Consider the following 21,501-nt stretch of genomic DNA (forward strand, 5'->3'; position numbering starts at 1 on the left):
TGTAGATAGGCTAAATTACAACACACAATTCTTATCACATGTATAATTTTAATTTGTATTATTATATATTACAAATAACAATTTGTTCTCTAAAATGAGTGATTTTTAAAACATTATCACAAATAATCTGAATGTAATTTTTTAAATTATGTTATTTCCTAAAATAGGAATTTCAGGGGTCACAATATTTTAACTAGGTAAAACTTCTTGGTGGAGTCACAGGCATGGTAGAATGAAGTAAGTGATGGGCTACTGTTTAATGTTGGCTGCAATCCAATGGGCAGTGTGGGCAACTTTGTGGTAGATGCCGGGCTGGTGATCCACGGCACAGCCAAAACCAGCGCTGGTGATACCGGCTAGAGTCCATTTCTGATGCCCGCTGTGGTATACAACCAAAGGCCCGCCGGAGTCACCCTGTACAACTGTCATGGTCAGTAGTGTCGTAAATATATTTTCCTAAGACAAATTGTTTCTTTGTTTGAAGTTTATTTTTGACGATGGGAGGATTGTGAAGGAAACAGGATTTTTCCGGACATTTGCCTTCGTTCAGTGAAACAGAAAAAAGTAGCGATACGTTTCGAGATCTGCAATCTGATCTCTTATTCAGGTGAATAACTAACCTAATACGTAAATACAAACTAGGCTAAAATAAGTAAATCATACCAGAGCGTTGTGACACACCTAAGTCAGGAATAACAACCACCACGTTGTGTGTCAACTTCACTAAGTCTAAAACATGCACTTAATAAAAAACTAAACACAATACTAATTATTAAAACTGAACTACATAATACAGGTCACAATACCACGCGTTGGTCAGTCGTAGGTGGTTGATTGGCAAATGCAGACGTATTTGTTTCATTGAACGATGACTAATGTCTGGAAAATCCTGTTTCCTTCATCTAAACTCTGAGCTGGTACAATCGCTTTCAGTTGGAATATTTTTTGTTGGATGTTTGAAGAAATTTTGAACCGTTTCTAAAGTCAAGAAAAACAGAAAAACGTTTCTAATATTCCAATGAGGAGTTATAGGATTTTTGAGCTGAATTTTGGAACATGTTTTAATAATGTGTGTAATACTTTTTTTTGTCCTCAGAAATGTTTTCTTGTAAAGCGCCCTGAATTACAAATAAATACAATGATCGCAACAAAACATCAATTACTCCACATTAATGATTCAATGTTCAATGTCTCCAAAATCGGTTGAAGATAAGAATATGAACCTGAACAAGTACATGAAAGATGACTGCAGGTATTGACTGTTTTTAGTTTATAAAAAATGTAATTGACTTAAGAAGAATATATGAAAAGCATGTAATTTTTTACATTTAGTTAAAAAAATAATAATTCCGCTAAGTCATAAATGAATAAAAATCATATAATATTCTGAAACTAAAGTTATTTTTAAAATACTGTTATAATAATACTGTACAAAAATGAAATTTTTAGTCTCAGCCGTTTTTTGCCCGATTACAAAATTGCGTGAATTATTAAAGGGTTGTAATTTTTAGAGCGTTAAAAAGGTGTTATAATAAGTTGTGTAATACTTTTCAAGTTGGGGTTTTTACTTTTTTCTTTTTTTTTGTTTGTTTTCTGGAAATGTTTCTTGTAAAGCGCCATGAATTTAAAATAAAAACAATTTTCGCAACAAAACATCAATTACTCTACATTAATGATTCAATGTTCACTGAACAAGGTATAATCGTTAAGCCAGAGAATGATTTCTGTAACACATACAACGCTGCCGTGTTTGGAAAAATGGAAAGGGAAACACGGAAATCTCCAAGAAACGCAGCCTGTAAGGATGTGGAAGGATGCAGCGATGTGCAGACACCGAAAACAAGGATGTCATTAGTACCACTAAGTGTACAGTACTTATTAAAATGGTTACAAACTAATGACATCAATTATGAAACTGGGTTGTGTCCTGTAGCACTAGAGATATACCCTGTGTAAGAAACATTAGTTCCTTGTTTGAAAAACTCATTAACACCACTTATCTAATTAAATATATAACCAAACGTGTCATTCTTAACTAACATAAGTTTAGTTTATTTCAGTCAGAAGCTTGAAAGAATCACGAGTTTTTATTAAAAGAAAAAAAACCTCTTATTTTTATACACATTTAAAAAATAATATTTGGCAAATTTATAATATAAGTCCAAATATATCATTGTGAAGTATGCAGATCCTATCTATAATTTTGTAAGTGTTCCAAAAATAGATAAAATATATATTATATTAATGCAGAGAATTAAACAAAATGTAATGAAAAAAAAATTAAAAAATAAAAAAAAAATTGTAAAATTTTATTCAATGATAAAGTTTTACAATGCATAATTGGTAGAGCTCGAAATTCATTTGGAAATACTGTCTAAAATCGCATCTTAAAATGTTTAACCTGTAGTAAAAAGAAGCACTCATATACCGAAATCATCTCTTTATGTGTATAATGATAGGAGGTTTCGGGATTTGGGATTTGGAACGGTGTATATAATATTGTACACAATGGTGAAATATATGCGCAATACTTTGAGTGGGTATTGTGGTATGGACAATTCTGATGCGATGATGATTTAGTTGAATGCCATGCTCCAGATGCCTGACTCAATCTTTGTGATGTCAGGACATATCGGAGCTAATACTTGTGTCAATACTGTTCTTGATATCTGTCTTTATCCAACTTTACGTCTACGACTGCAAATAATATTGCTACTAAAGTTGAATGTAGCTTCTTCTTAAGTCCTACCTTTTCTTACTCCGGAAAACATTTTCTGATTTTCCCCTGCACTCAGTCATGCTTACATCTACGATAGTAACCAAACATTATTGGGTTTTGAACTAAGAATGCCTTTGAAATAATTGTACAAGAATATTAAACATTTAGAATATTTGTAAAACAGCGTTACAAGGTAAATATTGAATGAGTATATTATTGAGGTAGTTAGAAATAGAAATACTAACCAGGCAAGCGTCCATATGACCATCACTATGGCCGGCACAGAACATTTCCTCATGCAGCTCCACCAGAATACGTTTGTGTTTGTGCCAGATCAGGCATTTCTCGTCCGGCAAAATCGGCACAAAAGCTTTCTGCAAGATGTTCGTTCCGGTTTTTCCTGCAATTTTATATTTAGTAACATAAACCCTAAAATCGGCACAATTCATTATAACGATTTATTAGCAGTGATTAATACTTATTTTATTATAAGCTAAACAAAATATTACACAGACATGTGTAGTACTGTGGGGGCAGCCTTTTGTAAGTCGTTGGAAACTCGTTCAGTTCAACATTTCACTATGCCAGTGCAAATTGAACTAAGAATAAAATAAATGATTGCCAGTTTGTTTAAGCAATCTGAAAATTAAATACAAATAAAAGCATAAACATAGAAAACTATAGTTTACTAACGAAAATAACAATTAAAACTTGTACCTTTAGTAGCTGTATTTACTGATACAATTATAAGTGATTATTAAATGGAGGCAAAATCGCTAATTGTAAAATATAAGAATGGCGATCACACAAAGGATGAGTTAGTGATGGTCCTATTATCTCAACAATGTTTAAAAACGACTTATAAATCCCAAACAAAATGTTTCTACATATTATGATTTATTTTACTAACAATGACACAATGTCCTTTTTAAAGAACTAACAATAGTACTGTTGTAAGTTCCAGGAAAGAATGAAGTTTTTATTAGTGAAAGCCTGATGGCCTTTTAAAATATATTAATTTAAAGTATTTTATCACTATTTAGTTAGTAGTTTTGTTGCCATAGTTGGCAACTCTGTTTGGAAAGAATTATTTAGATTGATTGTTTTTATTCTTCTCACCCCAATTATCTGATCTATTTAAAGTGAGGAAGCATTGATTCTCCACGCAAGAAAAACATACCTATTGAATCTGTCTGTAAGCATTAATAGCATGCAATAGCAGTAATGTGGTTTGTTACGGTAGTAACAAAAGGTAACAGTACTGATAACGGCAATGCCGCAACAAAACACACCACGAACTTTTTACGTGGATCCTAAGTAAACATCAACAAGCAATATCGGTCAGGGTCGGTATGGAGGTCTAGATTCACCAATCTCTTACTTCTTGATAGTTATAACCGTTTGTATGTGACCGAGCTTGCTCCGTCTTTGGATTAGGCCCATGGCCTGTCGCCTATCGTCCATTGCCTATCGTAGGCCCATCCTAGGATTCATCTATTGGGGTTCACATAGAAAAAAACTCGGTTTACGTATCAATTTGATTAAGATACCCATATGACCACCATACTACAAGGAGTTCACTGAATGGCTCGGTACTAGCATCAAACGTTATAATACTTGATAATAATAACACGTGGCATGGTGGCCAAGACTGAAAAAGACGCAAGTTTGATTTTGGATTGGGAGGAATTGTTACGAATTTGAAGATGTACGCTATAAATTTGAAGTGGTTCGCATAAGGTACTAGTGAGGTATCAGAGAGAGAGAGAGAGGATGAGAGAGAGAGAGAGAGAGAGAGAGAGAGAGAGAGAGAGAGAGAGAGAGAGAGAGAGAGAGAGAGAGAGAGAGAGAGAGAGAGAGAGAGAGAGAGAGAGAGAGAGAGAGAGAGAGAGAGAGAGAGAGAGAGAGAGAGAGAGAGAGAGAGAGAGAGAGAGAGAGAGAGAGAGAGAGAGAGAGAGAGAGAGAGAGAGAGAGAGAGAGAGAGAGGAGAGAGAGAGAGAGAGAGAGAGAGAGAGAGAGAGAGAGAGAGAGAGAGAGAGAGAGAGAGAGAGAGAGAGAGAGAGAGAGAGAGAGAGAGAGAGAGAGAGAGAGAGAGAGAGAGAGAGAGAGAGAGAGAGAGAGAGAGAGAGAGAGAGAGAGAGAGAGAGAGAGAGAGAGAGAGAGAGAGAGAGAGAGAGAGAGAGAGAGAGAGGAGAGAGAGAGAGAGAGAGAGAGAGAGAGAGAGAGAGAGAGAGAGAGAGAGAGAGAGAGAGAGAGAGAGAGAGGAGAGAGAGAGAGAGAGAGAGAGAGAGAGAGAGAGGAGAGAGAGAGAGAGAGAGAGAGAGAGAGAGAGAGAGAGAGAGAGAGAGAGAGAGAGAGAGAGAGAGAGAGAGAGAGAGAGAGAGAGAGAGAGAGAGAGAGAGAGAGAGAGAGAGAGAGAGAGAGAGAGAGAGAGAGAGAGAGAGAGAGAGAGAGAGAGAGAGAGAGAGAGAGAGAAGAGAGAGAGAGAGAGAGAGAGAGAGAGAGAGAGAGAGAGAGAGAGAGAGAGAGAGAGAGAGAGAGAGAGAGAGAGAGAGAGAGAGAGAGAGAGAGAGAGAGAGAGAGAGAGAGAGAGAGAGAGAGAGAGAGAGAGAGAGAGAGAGAGAGAGAGAGAGAGAGAGAGAGAGAGAGAGAGAGAGAGAGAGAGAGAGAGAGAGAGAGAGAGAGAGAGAGAGAGAGAGAGAGAGATGAGAGAGAGAGAGAGAGAGAGAGAGAGAGACATTTTTACTGACTGCTGAGCCAGCTTTGATTAGCAAATCAGAAATAGAGAGTTATCACGGATCCGATTGGATCTGAGCGATAACGCTAGACAAAAAGATCCGACTGGATCTGTGCGATAACGCTAGACAAAAAGATTAAACTGGATCTGTGCGATAACGCTAGACAAAAAGATTAAACTGGATCTGTGCGATAACGCTAGACAAAAAGATTAAACTGGATCTGTGCGATATCGCTAGACAAAAAGATTAAACTGGATCTGTGCGATAACGCTACACAAAAAGATCCAACTGGATCTGTGCGATAACGCTAGACAAAAAGATTAAACTGGATCTGTGCGATAACGCTAGACAAAAAGATCCAACTGGATCTGTGCGATAACGCTACACAAAAAGATCCAACTGGATCTGTGCGATAACGCTAGACAAAAAGATTAAACTGGATCTGTGCGATAACGCTAGACAAAAAGATTAAACTGGATCCGTGCGATAACGCTAGACAAAAAGATCCAACTGGATCTGTGCGATAACGCTAGACAAAAAGATTCAACTGGATCCGCGCGATAACGCTAGACAAAAATATCCGTCTGGATCTGTGCGATAACGCTACACAAAAAGATTCAACTGGATCTGTGCGATAACGCTAGACAAAAAGATCCAACCGGATCTGTGCGATAACGCTAGACAAAAAGATCCGACTGGATCAAATCAAATCAAATCTTTAATTGCTCGCAACAATTTCTTCACATTGTATGGCAAACGTCATAATTATTTCTAAATTTTAAAACTCATACCACACAACTACCACATTCAAACTTACATAATTTTCATACATTCCAGTCTCTTTCATCCTTCGCCAATTTCAACCCACTTACAGCGCTGGAGTCAGTTATCGAATTGGGCGATCTCCCAGTTAAACGCCAGAAACTCGTCAACGCTGTAGAATGCCTTTGACACCAGAAAACGCTTAAGACGAGCTTTTGACGCCTTGGGCGTTTGGGCGTTTTTCATAGAATTTGGCAATCTGTTGATGAATTGAACACCTGCCTGCGAAGGCAAGTGCTCATAAACTACCGTTCTGTGTCTTCCAGTTCGGTAGTTATCTCTGCCTCTAGTCTCATACCCGTGTATGTCACGTCCCCTGGTAAGGGCACATTTAGACAAACAGAACAAAGATGTTTCTAAAATGTAGAGACTGGGCAAAGTCAACAGTTTCAAATTTTTGAATGCTGTCCTGCATGACTCTCTGAAATTCAACTTTGCGATAATACGAATCGCTTTTTTTTTGTAATTTGAACACCCTCAGGAAATTGTTGCCTGCACAGGCCCCCCACAACACCACCCCATAGGAAAGGTGCGAGTGAATTAGCCCATAATATGCCGCAATCAATACCTGACTGGGGCAATACCGGGCCAAGGACCTCAAAACATATATTCCTGAGGACAGTTTGGTACACACATGGTCAATGTGGTTGTTCCATGTCAACCCTCGATCGAGGAGTATTCCAAGGAATTTTGCGGAGTAGACTTCTTCCAATATGGAATCTGCCAACATGACAGCTGACCCACATTGGGAGTCCACTGGGCGCAGCGCGAAATTTAGCACGTTGGATTTAAAAGAATTTGTTTGAAGGTTGAGGCTGTTGAAATATTGAACACAGTTGTTGATATCGACAAAGGTTTGTAGTTCCAAACCTTCTTGTGAGTTATCTCTGAAACAGAGAGTCGTGTCATCAGCATACTGCACGATTTTGCCATGCAGCAGCGATGAATGTACGTCGTTGACATACAACAAGAACAGGATTGGGCTGAGTATAGATCCCTGGGGAACTCCATAGCTCAGTTGCATTGGTTTGGAAAATTGGTTTGAGATCTGAACCACTTGAGCTCTCTGACTTAAAAATGATTTAAGCCATAAGAGCGGCACGCCTCTGATGCCATGAGATTGTAGTTTGTCAAGCAGTATTTCATGGTCAACGCAGTCGAATGCTTTAGATAGGTCAAGGAACACACTTAATGTGTGATCCTGACGTTCTAGCCCCTCTACAACCATATCAACCAGACTCACCACTGCGTCTATTGTCGATTTATTTTTCCTGAATCCAAATTGGTGTTCAGAAAGCTGGTTGTTTTTATTTAAGAAGTAAAGCATTCTCGCTAGAAAAAGTTTTTCAAATATTTTGCTTAAAATAGGCAAAATTGAGACGGGCCGATAGTTATTTATTGAACAGGGGTTTTCTTTCTTGAAAATCGGATGCACTTTTGCAATTTTTAGGAGTGAGGGAAAAACTCCTGAGTTAAAAGACAAATTGACTAATTGAGTCAGTGGTTTTAAAATATAGCTTGAGCATTTTTTAATTAACCACATGGATCTCAATTCTAGATCATTTGATTTTTTGGCAGGGAGTTCTTGAATAATTCTATCGAACTCTTCCTCAACTACGGGAGTCAGAGCCATTGAGGCTATTGGACTCTGTCTACGCGTGGGGTTCCCCTGTGGCATTGATGGAAGAGGGCCCCGTCCACAAGCAACAGACGCAAAGAAGCCGTTAAACTCGTCGGCAACCCTAGAAGCATCACTCACAAGTGTGTCTCCAATTTTGACTGTGATTTGCTTGAATTCTTGATGTTTATTGTTAATGATGCCCCATACCGTTTTGGAAACGTTTTTTGAAGAAATAATTGATTTTGAGACATCATACGCTTTTGCAGCTTGGATCACCTTTCTGTAAATTTTTTTTATAATTTCGAAAAAAGATTTTGAACTGTTCATTGGCTGACTTTTTGTTTATTTCGGAGAAAAACTTGAGTTTTTCTCTCGAAACCAGAATACCTTTGGTGATCCAAGTATTTTTTATCTTCTTTGGACGAACTTTAACCGTTTTTGTAGGGCAACAGGTGTTGAGGTGGAAACTCAAACATTCATTGAAAGTTTGGAACTGCTGCTCTACGGGATGTGACAGATTTAGAAAATTCCACTTTTCTTTTGAAAGGGAAGCGTTGAGGAGAGCGATATTTTCTGGCCTTGTGTCACTTATTTTTTTGATGTTTTTTGGCTCTCTCGCGATTTGTTTTCCACTAATGACAGCCTCTTGGCCATAGTGGTCCGAGATAGCTGTGTTGACCACCGACACTGTGACATTTTCAATGTTCGTAATGATATTATCAATAGCCGACTGTGTTGTGGCCGTCACTCTCGTTGGAGTTTTGACCAACAGTTCAAGGCCAAATGACCTCAGCAGATCGACTAGTCGCTTGGTGGATGGATGGTTGCTGTCCATCGCATCCACGTTGAGATCTCCCATCAAAACATAATCGTATTGATGGTTAGTCAGGTCAGTGAGTAACGCTTCGAATTTTGAAAAAAAACTGATCTTCATTTCCACTGGGAGACCTGTAAATCCCTATCACAATTAATGTTGACCTGTTAGTTTGTACTTTGATCCCAACTACTTCGAAATCTTTCGCGGTCGTTACTTTGATTGGAAATTTTGTGAAAACTAAATTTTGTCTCAGAAAAATTGCTACACCACCTCCTTTGGAGTTCTGGCGACAGTACGCTTCTGCCAATTTGTAATTTGGAATTTTGCATAGTTCAAGGTTTTCGTTGTTAAAACCGTTCTCGGTTACAACGAGAATGTCTGATTTCAGCTCCTCACACATCAGCTGAATTTCATCCAATTTGTTGGTTGCGTACTGAGTGTTTTGGTGGAGTAGTCTTAGGGAACCTTGAACATGTAATTTTTGATTTGTCTGATTTTGCCGATTTTGGTCTGTCAATTTAGTCCTTTGCTGTAAAGTGGGCCCCCTAAAAAAACTGAATTTACTTTTAAGTTTGCAGAGCATCCTTTGCTCTGCAAAATGTCAGGACTGGGGGAGCGTCTCACGGCGTCCGCGTAGGTGACATTTTGTATGCCAGCTGGCCGTTGACGGGTGGTCGCCGACTCTCCTCTGGCAGCAGCGGGCGCTGTAATGTTGTCGGTGGTTGCAGCCGTTGTACAATGATTCCTCTGGAATCGCGGCTGCGCCGTCATCCCCGGTCCTTGAGTGGCTGGTCTCATCGCTGCCACGATCTTCCCAGCCAGTAACCGTTTGCCCCGCCAGGAGAGATGTTGGCCGTGTCTCGTGAAATACCTACGGCCGATGTCATCAAAGTTTAGCACTCTAAGTTTGTGTCTAACAGCCAGTTCCTCTATGTAGGCATTCACGAGCACGGTCTGATAGTGGACAGGGTGGGTTGGGTCCAGATCGTGGCGGTGCGGCAGTGTGGTGAGGATGAACTCGGTGTTGGAGGATCCAGCAGCGATGTACCCCTCCAGATGGCGGTAAATATTCCACTGCTCACCGACTGCCAGGTCGTTAGTGCCGGCGATCAACACCTCGCAGCAGGGCCGGGGCTCAGATGACGTTCGAGCTGGACTCACGACATCCAGAAACCGGGCGCCTGGCACACAGACGCCGTTCACTGCGGTTGTAGGGCCGATCAGTTTTTGAACGAGCCCAGCGATGTGGCGGGCATGGCTGTCACCTCGAATGGTTATGTATTTGAACCGAACGTTATTTTTAATTTCTTTTGGAGCTTGCCACGATTTGTTTGCGGTTTTTAGAGAGTTATTTGGAAAAGTTTGTTTTTTTTCTTTTTAGAAAAGGATTCAATTTTTTGTTGGGTTGCATTTTTTGATGGGAGATTACTAAGTTTATTTTGCACCGGTACAAGATTTTTAGGCTTCCTCCTTTTTATTTCTGTCCACCTGTTGTTCCCTTCATAATCAGCGCATTCGCAAGTTTTTAGCTGCAGCTTCAGACTTTGGTTCTCCGCCTCCAAGACCTCTATCGTTGTCCTCAGTCTGTCGAGGAGGTCATTTCGTTCACTCGTGCCAGCGGTTGGCTGTTCCGGCACTTCGCACTGCACTCCGACCTCCACAGAAGCGGGTGGGCTGAGGAACGGCTCGCACTGCACACCGCGGTCCAAAGTTACGGAAGCGTGAGTTCTCTGGTCGTCGCGGGACGAGGTGTCGACAGGGAAACCCCTGGATCTGTGAGATAACCCTTTTTTAGTTAGGTTTTTGTTGGTCCAAGGAAGATTCAATTGATTTTGGAGTCTAAAGGTCAAAGGACAGCAAATTTACCCTTACGGTCAGTTAGTTAAAATTACTTTGTACATACTTTCGTAGTATTTTGCTGACATCTTCGATACTCCATTTTATTGTAAGTCTCACATATTCTTCTTAGGGAAAACAACAGAAAGGTTCTCCGAGGTATCTACGAGAACTTTACTGAGGAACAAGACCACCTTAGCTTCAGGAGAAGTGAGACTAGGTAGTCCGTCCAACTCATCAACGTTTGGGAATTGGTTAGGTAACACTTGGCAGCACTGCGGATATCAGCACTCTCCAACGTCGTCCCTTCTCCTCGTATACCATCATCCTCCCCGTAAAGCAGAATAATGAATGTTGCTGCAAGGATTAGTGAGTAAAATACAAATGTAGGAGGATACCATATGTAGTGTCAGTTTTGCCCCAGCCAGCCACAACCCCGGTCTGGCCGCTGAAGGAGTCGCCCTGCTGAGGAAGACAGATAGGCAAGATGTTCTCTCGGTAAACTGCTGGTCTAGCGAGGCGCACCAAGGCGACATCATACCTGTACAATTTTACACAATTAGAAAATAGTTTAGTATTTCAATCTACAAGAATATAGGAGTAGTATTTGTATATTTGGAAGAATGTAATGAAAAGTTTCTACTAATAACTACCTGATACCCGCGGTTTTGCACGCGATTTCCTATTGAATAACAGACATATTCTTAAAATAATAAACATTCCTGAAAGTTACTGATTCTCACCGAAAGACATTCCAATCTCTCAATTTTAAGTTGTAAGAGCGGTGTTTTTAGGTCCAGAATTCGGAGTGCATTGTCACTCATGACAATTCTCCGACTACATATTGCATCTTCAATGGAAATACACAGATTTCTCTGCAAATCTCCATAACTTTTGATTGTATAGCTCCAACAATTTCAGTGCTATGTTTAAGGGCATAATGAAGGAAGTCCGTAGTAATTTTAATGGAAGCATATATGGTGCCTCAGAGAAGTATACAAGTATTATGATGGAGAACTCACATAATTTTAAATTGGAAGTAGACATGATATGGAACGTGCTACTGCAGTGTTCCAAATCTAATTAATAATGGTTTAAAAGGCAATCAAAATTTCCACTGGCTCTTATTTCAGGTTTAACGAGTGAAGAAGCATTTCTGGCTCGGATCTATTATATTAGACACACGCCATATTAGAGTTTCCTTTTTTTCCTTCAGTTTCTATCATATTTGTTATGGTTTTTATATTTTTAATTGGTACTAGCCTTAACTAGAGGGTTAAATCAAAGATTTTTACAAGATTAATGACCAAAGCTAATATCAGGCAACTTTCCTATCTCTATGTTGTAAACATGAATATTACCCCTTCGTTTATGTTTTTTTGGACATTTATAAAGTATTAAAATTGTTTTATATTACAAGTGGAAATGCTCTGAAAAATGTAAATAAAATAGAAATGGGATTAAGAAATGCAAATAACTTCTGTGTAGCAAAACCTCAAAAAACACATTTTACAAATTTTTTCTTTTATAGCTCCGAGGACATATAATTTACTGTCCGACTTGGTAAAAAACAGTAGGAACATAAATATAATTTCTAAAAAAAATTAGAGTACGGTTGATCGCACAAGATGATATTGAGTATATTTTTAAGATAATAAATTAGTGCATACTTAGTTTAGTCTGCTATGTTATAATGATATTTAAATATACACGTTAGAGAGTTATAAAATAATTGTTTATAATATTTAATGTTACATGTTTAAGCTTAATATTTTAACTGTAAATCATGCATAAATCCTTTTATTTAATACTGCACAATAATTATACTAAATTTAAACTTTGAAACGTAATAATACATTATTTACTTACATTATTATCAATGACTAATTGTTATTATTAATTTCTTGCTCGATTCAGCTATTTTTATTTTTTACCCTTTTTGTATAAGTATCCCCAAACACAGGCATAGTTTTTTGTGTAACATTTATTGGCCTAATTAATAGTGTTAAAGAAAGAATGAAAAACATAAAAGGATTTTGCCTACTTTCTATATTTTATTACTCTAAGGCACACGTAAAAATTGCAAATAAAACAAGTAGAATATAATTTTTTTTGTTATTATAATAAATTTAAGGTTATTGTAAATAATTTAAGTTATGTCATAGTTATTTATTTTTAAGCATTAGAAGTTATATTTGATTGTAATACTCAGTTTGTTATTTTGGGGAAATAAATGATTTTTCATGATTAAATTAAAGATAGATTCACAAAATCGGTAAAAAGAATTTTGTTATTAATATTTCACCTTTTTGGGGTATAAAAAAAATTATTAATTGTTACTGATAAAAAATTTGTTTTTTATTTTACTTTTGACTGAGTCATTTACACAGGAGATAAATCATTCATACGGGCGTGGTGTGCTGAGGTCTGGCGCTAGAGCTGCGCCACGAAACTTCTATTGTTACCGTTCAAATATTGACTACCTGTGCGACCTGACCCTCTCACTCCCCAGAGGGCTGTTCGAGCGTCAATTTTTTCGTGCCTCAATTTACATCACTGGATGAGTTATCTCTTGTGTAACTAGTACAGTCAAACGTTTTACATTCAATTTTCGAGAAGTCTTCATCAACAGTGTAAGAAAACTACCCTTTTTAACTGGTGGTAATGTATTTTTAGTGATTTTTAAAAGTTAGATACTAATGGCAGAAATGATTCTTTAAAGTTAAACATTGTAACTTCAACCATTACGCCACCAATATTCTGTACACCCACGCAACAAGAATTGTCATATGAAAAATGTTCTGCTTCCCAAAGGGTTGTTTAATCATCTTCCAAAGTTTTCCCAAAAGGACGTTCCGGATCTCACCGTCTCTTTTTTATACACGGTATCAACTCGATTTGTGTCTAAAACTAAATGAATGACAACTATAGGTCTCGGAACCTACATGAAGCTACCTGTCTGGCTGGGAGGTGCGGTACTCGAAGTTAGGATGGACGATCTTGCCGACCACTCGGTACGCTTCTTCCGGCACCGGCTCCAGATACTGACCCGTGTTCTGGGTGTCGTACTCTCCCAGGTACACGAGAATGTCTTTCAGTCGGGCTCTGGAATCAAAATGGTCTACAGTGATTCAGTTTCTGCTGGTTAATGTCACAGAACAATTGAGTCAGAACTGACACATTGCAATAATTGTGAAAGTTCAGTTCAGCTTCATCTCATCTTCTTCTACGTTTGTCACAAATTTAACTCATGGAATCGAACGTCCGCCTCACGGGATTCAAAAAGGTCTAACGACAAAGAAGCTCAAAACGAGCTCTGCGTCATTGACATCAGACACACCTAAACCACAAGATCAAGTGTAATCTAGATGAATAGATCTTCTGATTGTCTAATCAGATGCCCAGTTGAGTGTACTACGATGACAAAAGATCCAAAAAGGTCTAACGACAAAGAAGCTCAAAACGAGCTCTGCGTCATTGACATCAGACACACCTAAACCACAAGATCAAGTGTAATCTAGATGAATAGATCTTCTGATTGTCTAATCAGATGCCCAGTTGAGTGTACTACGATGACAAAAGATCCAAAAAGGTCTAACGACAAAGAAGCTCAAAACGAGCTCTGCGTCATTGACATCAGACACACCTAAACCACAAGATCAAGTGTAATCTAGATGAATAGATCTTCTGATTGTCTAATCAGATGCCCAGTTGAGTGTACTACGATGACAAAAGATCCAAAAAGGTCTAACGACAAAGAAGCTCAAAACGAGCTCTGCGTCATTGACATCAGACACACCTAAACCACAAGATCAAGTGTAATCTAGATGAATAGATCTTCTGATTGTCTAATCAGATGCCCAGTTGAGTGTACTACGATGACAAAAGATCCAAAAAGATGGCGGGGCAACCGAGTTTTGTACACGTAATTTAGCTACGGTGGGAAGGGTTAGTTCAATATGAAAGTTGAGTTCTGCTCCATTTCCGACTTTTTTGGGTCTCTTCGGGCGGACGTTGACTCCAGATTCCAGGAGTCAAGTCTGTGGCAGCGTCAGATTTCAGACGCTACACTAAGCGAAGGTGAAATGGAGATGAATTCTACTTTCACATTGAATCAAACCTTCCCACCGTAGCTACATTCCACTTCCCATGAATCTAAATCAAGTTGGATTCTGTCTTATTTATTAGCAATTTTTTTAAGTTTACTTCGTACAGAAATATGCGTGAATTGAAAAAACAGATCTTTAAAGTTTATTTTCACTTGGATCAACTTCCGATTTCTCTAACATCTCATCTCATCGTTATATCAATTATAGCATTTTTTTTGTTGGAATTCTTCACAATTAATTTTGAACACTCTGTACTTTTGTGCTTTTTAGAAATTTTGAAAATGTAAGTAATTTCAACGTTTTTGTTAAACACTCAGCATATACTAAGGAAATTCATACAAAATCAGCGTTGTCTGGAAATTCTCGTTAATTTAATTCAATCTGCGTAGTGTATACGTATTTTCTACACAAAAACCGTGAAAAGGTGTATTTTACTTTTCTACAAGGTATTCCCGCCAAGTAAACAGCCAAGAAGAGGTTTGGGACATCACAATAAACAATAATAAAAAAAACGATAAACATGTGTCTTACTTATAACAATATGGGATTCTTCTCTTCACTTCTTGTTTGTTTCTAGGAATTAATAACTAGTGATCGTACTCGTAATATCTTTGTAAGTTCGCATAATTTGTCCTCATCGAGGCTAGTTATAGAAATAAAATTAAATCAAACTTCTTGATTTCAAAATTGTCCTCATTTAATAACTTTACAAAAATAAATTATGCAAAAAATAAAAAAAATAGGAAGGATAATATTGTCAGGATCAAATAAAAAAACGGAATTTCAATACTAAAGAAAACATAAAACCTATATGACTATATTTTAATAAAATGTACAAAACTAGTATAAATATAATTCATAAATGGTTTTTTAGTAATAAAAAATAAAGCATTTTTGTTATGTTTAGACATATGATTCATAAATGTGCACGAATTTTCGTTATTCTCTAAGTAACAAAAAATAGATTTCCCATTCAATATTTACTCCATATAATAATTAAGTTGTTTATAGAAAAGGTATACAGTACAAATATCTTATTCAAATCACATCTTGTTAAATGAAAACTCAACCTTTATGGGAAAATGATATTTAATTATTCTAAATAAAATATAAAAATGATAGTTTTATTCAGTGGCTCCCTAGGTCTTCCAAATGATTTGCTCATATCAAGTACATTTAATTTAAACCTAAAACGATATTTCTTGTGATATAACCACTATATAAATGTCAAAAGACGTAAAAATAATGGACGTTTATCGAAACTTTCTTGTTTGTTTATATATTCAAATTCGCCTCTAAAAGCTGGCATATCTTTAAGGTGGTGCAATGGGAGTTTCGGCTGGAATAATCTTTGTTCACTTTTGAAGAAAAGTTTGATCACAGCCCTTTAAGGCTCTATTTCTTAAGACAGTAAAAATAATAAAAAAAAACTATTATTCTACGAGGGATAGGCGCTTGAGGCATAATTTAGGGGTGTCTTACAATCTAGCCGAAAGAAATTAGTTTACAGATAAATATAAATGATTACTGGAGGGAGTGACTGGATTTTATACATTAATTATACAAAAATTAATACCCTTAAGAATACATTATTGAAACACGTGTAGTTTTCTTAAATTATATTTAATAAACAAAATAACATTTCCTTATAAAAACCATGTCACTCCCTGCCGCTGTAAAAAGGTTAAATTGTTTTCTTCAAGCATTTTTTTTCGGGTTTGATTACAAAATTGCCCCAATTTCTCATTCTAAATGTATGTAAGATCATTGAGAGTAGTAAAAACATTACATGCCTATGCATTTTAAATAAAAAAAAACTACTCAAAAAGCGATTGCACCTAATCAAAAGGTGGTGCAATTTATAAACATATCGAAGAAGCATCAATCAAATTCCCCTGCTTTGGCTCGCCTTCCTCGCTCGTATACAGTGGACGGTACAAACTACTGTAGAATAGCATATTTTACCTGTAGACACAATGGGCTGCAGTAGCGACGTACCGCGAGCTGAGGAGAACTCCACCGCACTGGTACCCCGAGATACGGATGTGGGCTTGCCAAGGGAATTCCCCAAAATACGCCTCTGCCCCTCCTATTATTCTTTTTTGGATTCCCACGACAGGAGTTCCACACTCTGAAACATATGGAGAATGATTTTTGAGATGGATTGAAGTCGCTTATAATTGTAGGTAAAAGTAAGAAACGTGTATTTTTTACTTGAAACTAAGATTCCTTCCAGGATAATTTTTGTAGAAAGGTTTTAGTATGTCTCTTTAAATTCTAACCATTTTAAACCGTATTGCTAGTGCAATCGTATTGGGAGTGCCGGTGGCCCAGCAGTCTAAGATGGGGTCTGAGTTAGAGATAGCGCAGCTTTAAATCCTGCCTGTGACCGTTGCACCTTTTATCAGTACCATCGATCTGACTCTCTCCCTTAATCTGTTTGATAAGATCCTCGGACAGGCCAGTGGCCCAGGCAAGACGGCCAGAATAAGGCATAAAAGGCGATCAATATCTCCTTTTTTAAAAAAAAATAAACAATTAATTGTTAAAATTACATCGGAACCTAATGCATGAGCAATACCTCCGTGAAATTCATTCCTTCAGCATTAAATTTTGGTGTCACAAAAACTCTTTACGACATAAACAGTTATACAGGGTGTCCAACAGGGTGAGCAGCCCCATTTTGAAAATTTGTTTTGTTCCCCCTATTAGTACTATACACTCACGAGAATTTTGATACTTGGGCTATAAGTCTTTTAAGAGTTTGAAGTTTTCAAATTAACGCCCTGTATAATATCAATTATATTTTGAAAGAACACCCTAACTCTAGAATTGCCTGAACCACCTGGCAGTGCAGAAACATCGGAATACAGTCTGTACTATGTGGGAAAGAAATATTGTACCATATGCTGGCACCATTTATTTAATCTATTCTTCTATATAAAACATTATATTTCCTACCTACTTGTTTGTGGTGATGAATTCCCCATCGACGGAGAGGTTTAGAGTTGATCCCCGCGCCGTGAGCAGTGACACAACACGTGAACAGCCAGTCAGCTAGTAGATCTCCTCCGCAACCACTGGTCAGAGTCCCTCCCACCAGCCAACACGCCAGGCTCAACGTGCAAGAGTGTATCACTCCCCGGATGTCGCATGTCGTTGGGTAGCCCAGCAGTGTTCCTAAACATCTCTCCTTACACCTTGAATTCATCACCATCATTCATATTCCTTATATCAATAGCAAAATAATTGACGAATTAAAAACATCTGATATACTCATTACTTAAGTGTTCGCATATTGCATTTCTTGACCGTTTCAACCTTAATCATTAATACCGAATAAGTTTCCCGGCTCGAAAGATGTAAAAAACCAACAACTGTTAAAATCTTAAAATGTTTCGGCCTTCTTATAGAGAGCCAATAGACATATCCATCCTTAGTCAACATATGTTACATCAAAACGGATAGAAAGAGCCAGTAATGCAATCCGCTTATAAAGGTGAATGGAGGGGCGGTGCTGAATTGTGATTGGTTCAAGCTCAACCAATCAATAATTAATCGCACCAGTATCAGTATGGCACATGTATTAGTAGTGATGTTGGATCAATATGGCGTCTTTATCAAGGGCTGCCAACTTTGTTATAATATGATGCTGCCTTCTTTATGATGCTCTATTCAAAATAACTTCAAAACCCCTATGTGTTGTAGAAAACAGACTATAATTTTTATAAAATTAAAATACAATGATAATGCATTTAACAAAAAGTTATTTAAGTATTCACTAGAATGATGAACATATTGGTATTGTGACTGTGTCTATAGATTCGTTATAAGAGGGATGTTTAAAGTTTATTACTAACTATGGATGATTTGAACGAATAAAATTATTTCGTACATTTGCCACTGTTGTTTTAGATACAACGAAGGTAAATTTCCGACATCCTCTTATATTTTCATGTGTTGCTGAATATTTTAGACAGTCGACTGAGGACACTAAGGTGAAACATGAGTGTGAATATTACAAACCTGTTTTGCTCAAGTCACTCTCCTCATATTTGCCATATATATAATGTTAAAAAGTGTTCCAAACTTCTTTTTGTATCTGTGGGTGGTCAGTGCATTCGAAGTTTAATTTGTTTGTCTCTGTAATACTATAAGTTATTAATTTATTCCAGCTAGAACGATGATTGTGAATTTTCCGCACCGAGTGTCGTCGCATTGCGAAAAATAAAGCACTGATTTAAAATGACCTGATATTCTTTTATTCTTTATTAAATCCCTTTGTAAATGCAAGGAGAACATTACAGGTAAGCATATGCAATAGTTTATTAACCTTAACTATTTAAAATGGCTGGGTGTTATATTCAATTACAAGTCGACATCAAGATGAACCCAGCAGGGATCACTTCTGGCTGGTTTATACCTGCCAGTTAAACCCACCACTGGGCACAGCAACAACCCATGTGTCACTTAAATCTGTGAAATTATAATAGGAATTTTTGTACCTATTTACTAAGTTCTGTTTTAATTTTGTTAATGGAAGAAGATGCTTTATGACGGGATCTGAAGTACCATTATCTTATTAAATAGTCCTGTAAGTTACTATTATAGAAAACTCTCCTGAGTGGTGAAATCTGTAGAAGTCCTTGCTGCAAATGTTCTTGTGCTGTGTTAATGGCATACGCCCTCAATTTAAGTTTTTAAGAAACCATCCTCTTGTTTTATTCCTTCGATAGTTAGTTGTTACTGAAGATCTACAGGTCTCGAATTCAAGATGATAGCTGATTTTCCAAACAACTCTATGAAAGGTATACAAGCGTATAACGGGGGACATACATAGCTGGAGGAGGATTTTTTCGTTGGAAGGTTTTAAACAGGAATCTACGAGTAGTTAGATCGTTTAGATGTGAAGGTGTCCACAATACTAGCTGAAGACTGTCGGAAACTATTTAGGCCACCTTTCCGTTAAGCATCGTAAAACGTAATTTATGAAGAACTTTAATAGCATATCATTACTAACCTGCATTCTGTGTGCTGTCATTAGTTGTGGCATCTCTGCTTATAACTAGATTTGTAAAAACTGGTTGAACTGCAGTAACTGGTTGATAACGTTATTAACGTTGCATATAAGTTTTTCCTTATGCAGATTTCAGGTTTATTTCTAAAGTTATTTGTAAAGTTATGAATGAGTGTGCTTTGGACGTTAGTTAGTATTATTATTTCAATAATACTAACTATTATTGAAATAGCATCTGTTTATGTTTGTAATAAAAGTCGTAAATATTAGAAACGAGTTCTCCTAAAGTTTCTAATATTTCTTCTTAACATTTTATGGTTTAAGAATTCTACTTCTTGTGTGATTATATTTCACACAAATGTGCGTACGTAACTCTAGCGAATTATTGAGCGCATATCTGCTGAATAAAAATGCAACTGGCCAGAGAGGGACTTGATGAAGATAACAAATGTCGATAAGCACTAATTAGGACAACCACCTTTTACCTTATTTTTTGAAGTTTGTTTTTGACGATGGAAGTATTGTGAATGAAACAGGACTTTTCCGGACATTTGCCATCGTTCAGTGATACATTTGTGATATTTTTTATCACTGAACGATGGCAAATGTCCGGCAAAGTCCTGTTACCTTTTATCTTTTTAGATAAAGTAATCGCGTATAAACAAACACTTGTTGACAGAAAGCCTATTCTTATCGTGTTACATTTAAATTGAGTGTGCCATCATAGCCGTTGTAGGCAGATAGTAAAAGTTGCAAAGGTGTACATTGTCAATATATGTTTTCTACGAAATAACTTCATCGTCGAATGAAAGCGGAACCCGTTTTGTAAATCACCGTTTTAATTTATTTAGAAGCACTGTATTCCCAGAAACTCCTTTTGTTTATACACAATTGTATACGAAGGCAGCAACTGTTTTCACTTTTTACGTGTACAAAAACAAAGAAGACCAATTTAAACCAGAAACAAATTGTATTGGTTTCACCAGTTCTGCGCCACAAACGCTCGCGTTTTCGCGCTATTTCATCCCTCCAATGTGTACGTTTTTGTCCAGTTACGAGATAAAAATTAAACCCACAATAAGTACTGTTCTTAAGACTTCGGAGATTGTCTGACAAAAATCTTACAACAGTACAAGTTCACTCCACTTTTATTTAGTCTCCTGAAGACAGTTTTCTAATATCTTCATTAATTATAAAAAATTCAATCCATCATATTCCATCAGCATATTAACAAGTGTCAGATCGAAGTTTCATTCATTATTTCACTTAAAAAAAGGTTTAAAACAACATATATATTTTTTAACTTAAATAATGAAAATTAAATGAATATTGTGTATGTTCGCGTTACATTGCGCAAGTCTTTTGTGCACCACAACTTTGTTCATTTTCCAAAATGAAGTGAGGATAACGATGAAAATATTTTAAAATTGCAACTTTTTCTCGTGAAACATAATTGTTTCAACGAAAAACAACCCCATTACAAGTTTAGGGTTTTCTTATAGAAAATAAGAAGATTTCTTATAGAAGATAACTGCAGGAAGAAAAATACAATTTTTAATATTTTAAATGACACATTTGCTTGTCATATCAGAATTACCAGCTACATGTGCATAGCCTTGGAAGATGTTATTGTAGATAGCTTTAAATTTGTTATTTTTTCCTATTCACTCAAAATTAGTTGGAGTGCAAATAAAAATGATGAAATAGTATCCTCACCGTATGAGCATTAGAAGAGAATAAGAATATAATAAAAATCCATATCGGATTAAAATATTACGCCAATCAAAATTTGCGGACGACTGGAAATTGTTCTGTTCTGTAT

General features: G+C 37.0%; 1 protein-coding gene across 1 annotated transcript; it reads right to left on the reverse strand.

Moving 5' to 3' along the window:
- Nucleotides 1-56: 56 nt before the first annotated feature.
- On the reverse strand, nucleotides 57-20,206 carry LOC124370020 (chymotrypsinogen B2). Its single transcript, XM_046828300.1, has 6 exons — nucleotides 17,624-20,206; nucleotides 16,628-16,793; nucleotides 13,509-13,658; nucleotides 10,952-11,094; nucleotides 2,965-3,119; nucleotides 57-414 (listed from the first exon to the last, which is right to left on the reverse strand). Exons 1-6 carry the CDS (start codon nucleotides 17,880-17,882, stop codon nucleotides 250-252), a joined length of 1,038 nt encoding a protein of 345 aa, XP_046684256.1. The 5' UTR covers nucleotides 17,883-20,206; the 3' UTR covers nucleotides 57-249.
- Nucleotides 20,207-21,501: the final 1,295 nt, after the last annotated feature.

Source organism: Homalodisca vitripennis, chromosome X (genome assembly GCF_021130785.1).
Source record: "Homalodisca vitripennis isolate AUS2020 chromosome X, UT_GWSS_2.1, whole genome shotgun sequence".
Lineage (NCBI taxonomy): Eukaryota > Metazoa > Arthropoda > Insecta > Hemiptera > Cicadellidae > Homalodisca > Homalodisca vitripennis.

Excerpts from the sequence above, each read along its gene's own strand:
- LOC124370020 (XM_046828300.1), bottom strand. The coding sequence starts at position 17,882 with ATGATGGTGATGAATTCAAGGTGTAAGGAGAGATGTTTAGGAACACTG. Across the intron at positions 3,120-10,951 it reads CAAAACTGACACTACATATG|GAAAAACCGGAACGAACATC; the intron begins GTATCCTCCTAC and ends ATAAAATTGCAG. Across the intron at positions 415-2,964 it reads GTCATATGGACGCTTGCCTG|GGTGACTCCGGCGGGCCTTT; the intron begins GTTAGTATTTCT and ends ACAGTTGTACAG.